The 10,103-nt window shown below is 42.2% G+C and overlaps 1 protein-coding gene across 1 annotated transcript in view; it reads right to left on the reverse strand.

Moving 5' to 3' along the window:
* GLS2 (glutaminase 2) overlaps positions 1–10,103 on the reverse strand; it is a 65,350-nt gene that overhangs the window by 41,616 nt on the left and 13,631 nt on the right. Inside the window, exons 2-3 of the mRNA XM_018562022.1 lie at positions 5,197–5,293; positions 1,827–1,948 (exon numbers count right to left, since the gene is read on the reverse strand). Coding sequence (XP_018417524.1) covers positions 1,827–1,948; positions 5,197–5,293 — 219 coding nt within the window. The remainder of the gene's footprint in view (positions 1–1,826; positions 1,949–5,196; positions 5,294–10,103) is intronic.

Consider the following 10,103-nt stretch of genomic DNA (forward strand, 5'->3'; position numbering starts at 1 on the left):
TGGGGGGGGGGGGTTTGGACTGGAGCAGACAGAATCTACAGCAGTTTCCTATAGTACCCAATTAGCTTCTATCTTTCATTTTCAAAGCTTAACTGAACAAAAACCTAAGATAGATATGGACAATTGTTCCAGATTCTGTCTGCTCCAGTTCTGACAAATTCCCCTTAATGTATTAAAAGCAGAGGTGTTGGTATATTTGCAGCACATTTATGTGGAAGCCACACTGCCCCTTCAAGGCCCCTCTGTATAGTGTGGTCCCTAATCTGACAAAGCCTCCAACCTGGGACATGCACTGCAATGCAGAGGGACCTTTATGGGGCAATGTGGCTTCCACAAAGATTTGCAGGACAGGGTCTTGAATGTTAGTTACTTTGGCTGTGACTGTCACTAGCACCACCAAAATATTACCATGCTTTTCAACTATTGCTATAGTTGATCTATATTCTTTGTACCCACACTAAAACTTGAATAAAAACTTAAATTACATAATATAACCACTGATTATTCACTATTGAATAATTAAGATAAATAACAAACCTAAAGAGACCTTCCTAACTGTTAGATCTATTGCAACATGGACCCTGGTCTCCTGATGTAATCATTCATATGCCAACTGATGCAAGATTGTTATTCTGTAACTACTGTGTTTTTCTATAATTGTCCAAAATCCAAAGGTGGTTTGTTGCAATATGGCAGCCTGGGGGCATCCTTTACATAACTCTCCAGGAATCTTTTGTCCTACTAGTAATCTGCCCTTAGTTAAAATGGCCACTGCCAGAAGACTGGGAAATAAAAGAGAAACAAGGTATGCATAGAATACAAAGCTGCAATTATCTAGAAGTATGTGTTTGTCATTACTAAACGTTTCTAAAGGTGTGTTTGTTGTTATTTTAGAGATAAGGGTAAATTTCCTCTTTGAGGTACTTTGAATGCATTTTTAATATTTAACTCCTAAGTTTAGTGTCACTTTAATACAGTTCACCTCTCTATGAAAAGACACACTGTGGGTCGGGTATGGATTGAAACAATTTTTTTAATCTACAGTTCCTAAACAATGTCTACTGTGTCCCCCGTGATGAAGGGACACTGTGTGGCCCCGAAAGACCGGCATTCGAACCTATGTGAAGGTATTCTGTAATAAAGCTATTATTTGTAGCTTAACTAAATTAGTTCTGGTGACCTATCTCTTCACTCCTCAGTTTATAAACATTTCACAGTGGAGCAAGACTGCGACCCCCCCATCAGGCTGGTAGCCACAAATTAGAAATTAATTTGACTCGCCACTCTCCACATTTATCGTTATTCAGCAACTTGAACACATGAGGATAAAAAGCAGCAATTCTTTTGCATTTCTCTAATGTGTAAAGTGGGAGATGGGTCTGTATTACTCTTGTGCGTGAACAAGCTGCATAATAATAATTAAAGCAGAGACCAGTGAGTTCATTTCTACTATAGACCTGGACTAGCAATTTACTAATTTTGTCTCCTATCAAATAGGCTAGTAATCCTAGATGGGTATAGAGAGCTCTGTTGGCTGCTCAATCTCACTATGTTCTGTTATCAGGTTAGAAGTATTCACTACAATCCATATGTAATACTTCATAATTATTCTACCCACATACCAAAAACCTAACAGCTGTGTTAGGTTGACCAGGAATTGGTAAATATAGGTTGGTGAGCTTTATCTGTTAGTTTTTAATTTAGGAAAAGCTGCCTTGTTTTCACAGTGCTTTAGAAAAGCTACCGCTTATTTCTGATCCTCTGCTATGAGTTTCATTGTATACTAGTTTTTACCCTAACTCCATTAGACATAAACGTTGTATTACTTTTGAAAGACCTCTAGGTCCATGGTGGCTCCTACGATAGAATCTTGAACAGTTTCATGCAGTATGTCCATGCAGTCCTTCAGCCTCGGGTCTGATGTAAGCAATCCATTCGACTTCAGAGTCTGCAACATTAAACCGGAAACCTTAATTAAAAACTAAAAATAAATATTTCTATATGGAATGTTCATAAGTTCCATCCCACTCCTAATAACTATATCGAGCTAGAAGTTTGTAAACTCACTTAGGCCTTGTTCACACCAAATGCAGAGCAGATCCGGTCAGGTTTCTGCACACGCAGTGCAGTGGGTTGTGCCGCGTTTTTGATGCGTTTTTTTTTTTTAAAGTTTAACATGGGCTTTCAGGCACTTGCATGCATTTTTGATGCGTTTTTGCGTTTTGATGCGTTTGCGATGCATTCCAGAGCAGATCCAAAATAGGGTAAAATAGGGCTTGCCGCAGTTTTTTCACCTGCTCTGGATCTGCACGCTGCAATGTGAACTGGAGCTCAAAATACCATAGGAATACATTGGACGCAGTTTTGATCCGATCTGCACCTGCTCTGCTCTGGATCTGTTCCGCGCTTGGTGTGAACAAGCCCTCATTGAAGATGTCCAAAGGATGTAATTCCTCAATGCACTGACACAATGTCACTCAGCCCTGTGAAAATGTAATTCCTCATGTTACAATTCTCACAGAGCTTCCCTTCTGAACTACAGCTCAATATCTTAACAATATAACATTATCGTTGCTTTCCGGAAGCAGGACATGATGGGATGTATAGTAAAATCAAGATTGCATCACATCAAGCAGCAGGGAAAGAGATACAAAGCACACTGGGAATCTAGGAAGTTGATGAAAGTGATGGGCAGACAGAAGGCAGCTCTCACTACATAAAATGGATTTTTTCAAGTAAGCTTTGATTGCATTATTAAAACAAATTTAGAATGAACTCCTATTACAATGCTGATATTATATCACGATAGTATATACCAGGGATCTCAAACTCAAATGACCTGGGCACCATTGGGCATATGTTCTTCTTCCATGGGGGCCGCATGAGGATCGACAGCCAGGAGGTAGAGTGAGGAGAGACAGCTAGGTAAGGGAGAGAGGAGAGACAGCCAGGGGAGAGAGTGATGAGAGACAGCCAGGCGAGGGAGAGTGAGAGACAGCTAGAAGAGAGAGCAAGGAGAGACAGGCAGGGGAAAGAGCAAGGAGAGACAGCCAGGGGAGAGCATGAGGAGAGACAGCCAGGGAAGAGTGTGAGGAGAGGCAGCCAGGGAAGAGTGTGAGGAGAGGCAGCCAGGGGAGAGAGTGATGAGAGGCAGCCAGGGGAGAGAGTGAGGAGAGACAGCCAGGGGAGAGAGTGAGGAGAAACAGCCTGGGGAGAGAATGAGGAGAGACAGCCATGAAAGAGAGCGAGGAGAGACAGCCATGAAAGAGAGCGAGGAGAGGAAGCCAGGAGAGAGAGAGCGAGGAGAGAGTGAGCAAGGAGAGACGGCCGGGAAAGAGAGAGAGAGCAAGAAGAGACAGTCATGAGAGAGAGCAAGGAGAGACAGTCAAGAGAGAGAGCTAGGGGAAACAGCCAGGGGAGAGGATTAGGTGAGACAGCAAGGAGGATGAGCAAGGAGAGAGAGCTAGGGGATACAGCCAGGAGAGGGATTGAGGAGAGACAGCAAGGAGAGAGAGTGAGAAGCGCCAGCCAGGGGAGAGGAGAGACAGCCAGAAGAGAGAAAAGAGAGGCAGCCAGGAGAGAGAGCAAGAAGAGACAGCCAGGAGAGAGAGTGAGGAGCGCCAGCCAGGGGAGAAGAGAGGCAGCCAGAAGAGAGAAAAGAGACAGCCAAGAGAAAGAGTGAGGAGCGACAGCCAGGGGAGAAGAGAGACCGCCAGAAGAGAGAGAAGAGAGATAGCCAGGAGAGAGAGTGAGTAGAGAGCCAGGAGAGAGTGAGGAGAGAGCCAGGAGAGAGTGAGGAGAGACAGCCAGAGGAGAAAGAGGAGAGAGAGGTAGAAGAGAGAGTGAGGAGAGATAGCGAGCAGGACATCTGCCTGAAGCAAAACCCCCTGTGCCCTTCACTTATCTTCACCCTGTGTTTCAGAGATCTCCTTGCTCCCCAAGTTTCAGTGTGCCTCCGTGTCCTGTGCCTCCTCCATGCACTCAGGTTGGAATACCAGGACCCCATGGTTGCCCCTGTATGCCTGACATTGAGACATCTTGTGTTCGGGTTTCAAAATGAAAATATGCAGCTGCAGATTTGGTTTTCACCCTGAGGGGTTAATTTTTTTAATGTAACCCCCTCATGACGGCGTTCAAAGTATGTCGCTGTCCCTAAGTGTGACAGTTAGTGACACTTAATGACAGTGACATTGTAAGCCACCTAACCACTAATCGTCTTTAGAGAAAAAGAATAAATTGTTAGCATTTAGTTTTAGGCCGAGAAGTACAGAAACATTTCTGAAATCCTAGGGATGTGAGGTGTTTCCAAATAAAGGGGGAAAGGCATTTTCTTAATGTTTTTTCCTCATTTTTTATATGTTATTCATACTAAGTTAGGCACATATATGTGATATAAATATATAGCCCTGTCTGTCGGTTAAATAACAAATATATAATATGTGTGGGTGCACTTAGTAAGAAAATATATTACTGCCGTAGAAGAATCACACAGCAAAAATTTAAAAAGTGCGTCAGTCATTAATGAACAGAAACTGAAAAAAAGCTCAGTCATGAAGAGGTTAAGAAACAATAATCATATCAATAGGCTAGTGACAATATTTTATTTAAGGTCTTTCAGTCACATTCCTCAGTTCAGGTATACCCTTTTAATAGTAATTAGACAATAGAGATACTTTAAGGGCACTCGCAGCATACACCTTTCTATATTTTAAAGGTGGCAAAAGTTAAAAGACATTTGAAAGCTATCCAGGCTTACAACCATTTCACAAGTAACATACACACTTTCTCAAAGGCAAATGGAGTGGATAACCCCACTGCAAGGTCTACCTCTTTTTTATTCATACTGGTGTGTTTTCACGATTAACCCCTTTCCACCAATAGGGTCAATCAGCTCCAACATCATTTGGATGTAGATCCTCAAATCATCTCTGAATTGGTGCTGACACTGTCCTTCCTTTTGGAGGGTGGCTACTTTTGTTCCCCATGGTCCTTGTGTGTGTTGTAAAGTAGACATGATTTGAGGATCTACAGCCGAGTGATGCACTAATAAGATACATTTTTTGTTAATAGGGTACGTGAATGCATTTTTAAGGGTTAACTCCTGAGTTTAGGGCCACTTTAATTCATTCCTGCCAAGCCTTGCTTCTGTCCATGATATTCATTTTTACATCCTCTTTCACCCTTACAGACCCTTACGTTAATAAACTTGTTGACCGGCAGTTGATCTTGTCCTTCAGATATTGTGTAGAAAAGAAGATTGGTGAGGCGCTTAAGAACAGTTTTGCTGGCAGTTCTGAAAACAAAAAGACAAAGAATAAAATGTTCATGCTTTATATTTTATACAGATGTCACCGGGTTTTATGATAACACATTCTATTCTCTACTCAAGGATGCCAATGCTACAGCACTGCAAAGAACAATGTTACTTACCTGCAGCCAAGAAGTGTCAGGTATGAGTGGAAGTTAATGTCCATATTAAACAAACACTACTCAGGGGTCTATTCACGAAGCTGCCGAAGGATCTAGCCATAGCTTTGGCTGATCCTTCGGCTATCTTCGGCCCCAGGACCCCTTTGGTTCAGTAGAACCGAAGGGCTGCTGTACGGACTATTCACTATAGCCTCTAGTGATTGACAGCAGCAGAGGGCGGGTGCAATAGCTAGTTTGCTATTGGCTATTGCAAAGTGAAATAGCCAATAGGAATCTAGCTATGCATTCCTAGGGTGATTTTTTTAACTTTTTATTCTGACGGCAGCAGAACCGCCCGGCCAATAGAAAACAGTTGGGCGGAGCTAGCTGTTAGTGCTAGCTCTGCACAATCGTTTTCTATTTTATTCTTTACTACTTTTTAAACTGTTTTTCTATTCTGCTCGGTACCACAGAGGTACCAAGCAGAATAGCTGAGCCGAATGCCGCTCGGCGGCATTCGACTATCCACTCATTGCTGTTCGGCATCTGTGAGAATACGCTGAACAGCAGCGAGTAGCCTGCCGGAGGTTCGGCTTAGCCGATCCAGATGTTGGATCGACTGTGTCGAACTCCTTCTGAACTTCGGGTCGGCCGAACATGCTGAGCATGTTCGGCCAACCCGAAGCCACAACATGCATCCTTTTCAAGTAGATAGAAACCACACCGCGAACTTTATAATACACAGACGTAAGCAAAAGAGAGTGTTAGCATGTTAAAAACCTCTAACACAAACTAGCAAATAAGAAAAACAACAAGGGCAAACTTTAGACCTAACTGCACATAAAGGTAATGTATAGTCTTTTCAACGTTTTTCTTTTAGATGTACACATGAATGTATGAAGAATGTTACTAGAGTCATCAGTATGTGTTTTTTATATATACAGTATGTAGTTACTAACTATACCATGGGACAGCTGTACTTTCTCATGGCATACACGGGCTCTGCTTCCTGCTTTATAATGCCATAATGCCTGTGCTTTAATACTGCTTCTCACAGTGCAAGTCTATGGGGTCTCTTTATAACCAATCGTAATATCTCCACCGCACCTCAGCCAATGCCCTTCTTGTAGATTGCTTGAGTGCTGGAACAACCAGTGGATGGCACCATGACAAACACTGTGAAATATGTTCTGCGCACACCATTTAGCTTAAGAATGTCGTCTTTATTGAAGTTCTTGCAGCATAATGAAAAAATGCAACAATTCAGAACCAGACTTCATTCCAGCATTTTGCGTGATGAAGGGTTCCTTTATCAGGCAAAATTCTGGAACGAAGGAACCCTATGTAGTTCTGAATTGTTGCATTTTCACATTATGCTGCAAGAACTTCAATAAAGGCGACATTCTTAAGCTGAATGGTATGCGGACAACATATTTCACACTATTTATAAACAATTTGCAGGGCACATATCTGTGAATGTTTCCTGTGTGCATATATAGTTGTTTTTTTTTTACAATGCAATTGGGGGGAATTTATCAAAACTGGAGAATTTTAAGCTTAACAAATGAAAGATAGAAGCTGATTGGTTGTCATGGGCAACTGCTCCAGATTCTGTGTGCTGCAGTTTTGATAAATTCTCTCCATTGTATGTTCGAATGTTTTTCTATTCAATACCATATTGTGGCCTCTAGATGACACTGAGGAGCATAGAAAAGAAATAGTTATACAAAAATGATTTAAAGTGTAACTCCAAGCACATGCAAAAGACATACATTTATTGCAGCTCTGTGTTTATAATACCTTGGGATTTTTTTAAAAAAGCACAGCTTCTGTATGATACAGTTTAAAAAAGTACCAAATGTTATACACAATCCTGAAAAAGTAAAAAATAAAATATCTTCCTTTACTATCCCTGACTGAGCCAAATCCTCCTTTATTTCCTCCCAGACCCTGCAGCTCACAGTGGGAGTGTTTCCGTTACAGAAGCCGTGCTGTCAATCCAGGAAGCAGTGGGCAGGACTAGGTGTGGACAGGTGCTTAATGACAAGCTACAGGCGTTCGAATTAGCAGTGACAATGCCGATAGCCACATTCCCGGCAACATCTGCTCATCCCACTGTAGTGGAGGCACAGTTTACATGAGAGTGGCAACTCTGCTCTGAATTCAGGAGCAGTGCAGCACCGTTGCTACCCCATCACAGGGAGATTCATTAGGTGAACATCACTGGTAGGATCAACTGGGATTTTGCAGGATGACTATGAGAAAGTGCAACAGCACATTTTTTAATGGGAGGCCATACTTCTACTTTAAGGCAAGCAGTGTAAGTCTGTGAATTGAAATATCACCCTCTTGCAGTCTGTTTACAGCAGGGCTTAGACCTTGGCTGTGTAATTTCTCTATTCCCCGCCTCCAACATGAGCTAATTCCCCAAATGTTTCTGTGCTATCAGCCAACGTCAGGGTGCTCTGCTATGATTCGCTCATTTTGCACTTGGACAAACTAGATTACACAGTCAAGTGGTGACCCATCATAAACAAGTCCATGACCCCATTTGGATCCTGACCCATAGTTTAAGAAATACTGGTAAAGACTATAGAGCAGCAGTAGCCAATTGGTAAGAATCTAAAGAGGCACACATATTATAATAGTATCTAATATATATATGTAATTATATCTAATTTTGCTTACACAGAATGATCTTCTATGTAGTAACTAACATGGCATTTTTTTGTTTTTAAGTTAGTGAAATACAACGGTTACAGAAGGAAATAATTGTATTTTTAGTTTGTTTGCTGTATCAGATTTCACCTGAGGTATGTGTCATGAATTCCTAGGTGGGTGCAATGCACACAATTTATGTTAACAATGTAGCACTGTGTAGTTTCTGATATAATTGTATTTGCAACATTCGAAGAAACAATTTGGTTATAGAAAAGGGTTGTTTAAAATTCCTAAAGGCAGGAGGACTACCATGGAAGCAATGGGTAGCCGCACTTGGCCCCCGAGGGGCAATTTTCAGATCACTACAATATAGTGTCAAATAAGATAGAAACACTATTTTTCCTTACTGAATATTTCCTAGTGATTCAATACCAACTGAAGCTGCAAAAGAGAAAGAATGTTTCTTTATCTGACAGGAACATGGTCAGCAAGTAATCAACAAATGATAATAGCAATCCTAGTGAAATGACACGGTCATATTTACTACAATAGTATGATTTTGGCATCTACTGTCATACCAGCAAGTCTCTGAGCCTGTTGTCCTTATTACATGGGTAACACATGGTACTGGCTCCCACATTAGTAGAACTAATTAGAAGAACTTAGTTTTGGATAGATCAAGGGATGGTTATAACCACTGTCAGCTTTTTTTGCCATATGTTCCCCATTGGGGAGATTTCCTGTCACTTCCTGTCCACTACAACAGGAAGTGAGAGGACATCCCAGCAAAGAGAAGAAAATCTCTGGTGCTCAATAGCGTCCCCAGAACTAGTGTCCTGACTGGAAGATTTCCCATCTATTCCTGTTCTTATGACAACCCAACATTTGGGATTTTCTTTCACTTTCAGTGATTATTAATTACCAGAACAAAAAGAGAGGATGAATCTCCCTAAAGGTGGCCATACACTCTACAACCATCGCAAGACCTTAGTCTTGCGATGGTTGTACAGGGATTAAAAAAACGTACGATCTGCCTATCTTGGACAGGCAAATCGCACTCTCGATCATCGCAAGCCCGCCCCCCTGAGGGGCGGGCTTCCGATGACCGCAATGCTGAACGTGCAGTGTGTGTGTGCGCACACCGGCCCGTTCGGCATTTGTCTCCCGAGCACCGTTCTAACCAGCCGAGAATCGTACGATTCCCGGCTGGTTTTCGAACATGCTGGTTCGACAGAAGACGTGCGACCGTACAGTAGAAACGGTCGCACGTCTCCGTTCACACTGCTCGATTATCGTACGAAAAACCGATCGCATACGATTATCGTACGATAATCGTGCAGTGTATGGGCACCTTAATGGGGATACAGAGAGCAATAAAAAACTGACATGATCCAATCCCTTTCCATTCTATCTAAAACTACAAAAAAATGTTGGCTTCAGTTGCACTTTAATGTTCCGGCTCACCAAGTAATGGACTAATGTCCATAATGTGTCTGTTGTCCCCGGTTAAGAAGGACTTAAACTCTGGAAGCTGAGACCAAAGGACTATTTACCAGAATTATCGATAGGCACCCTGCAGCTTATTTTTTTCCCATTACTGACTTATCATGCTGTGCTCTGCACTGTGTCTCTTTGTGGATGTGGCCATCTTGGTGGAGGAAGGGATTTGATTTTTCAAGTCAAAGCTGCCCCCACTTAACTGATGGGTGAATATTTAATAAGCAACAGGAGAGAAGCAAAAAGCACAAGTACACAGGGATGATGAAGCGGAAACATGGAGACCCTTGCATTGCAGGCCATCATGTACAGCTTTCTTTGCAGCAAGGGGAAGGGTGAGCAGCACAGTGGTGACATCACTACATCAATCAAAATCTCTTGAGATTCGGTGACAAAGGCACAGTGCCCTAGATCAGCCTTTCTCGTTCAGGGTGTTGTGGCACACCAGGGTACCTTCCGACTTCCTCAGGGGTGCATTTAACTTTTGTGATGGTAGTACTCTGATGTAAAGTGGGGATTCTAATGTAAAAAGGGGG

Source organism: Nanorana parkeri, unplaced genomic scaffold, assembly GCF_000935625.1.
Source record: "Nanorana parkeri isolate BGI_ZX_2015 unplaced genomic scaffold, ASM93562v1 scaffold556, whole genome shotgun sequence".
Classification (NCBI taxonomy): domain Eukaryota; kingdom Metazoa; phylum Chordata; class Amphibia; order Anura; family Dicroglossidae; genus Nanorana; species Nanorana parkeri.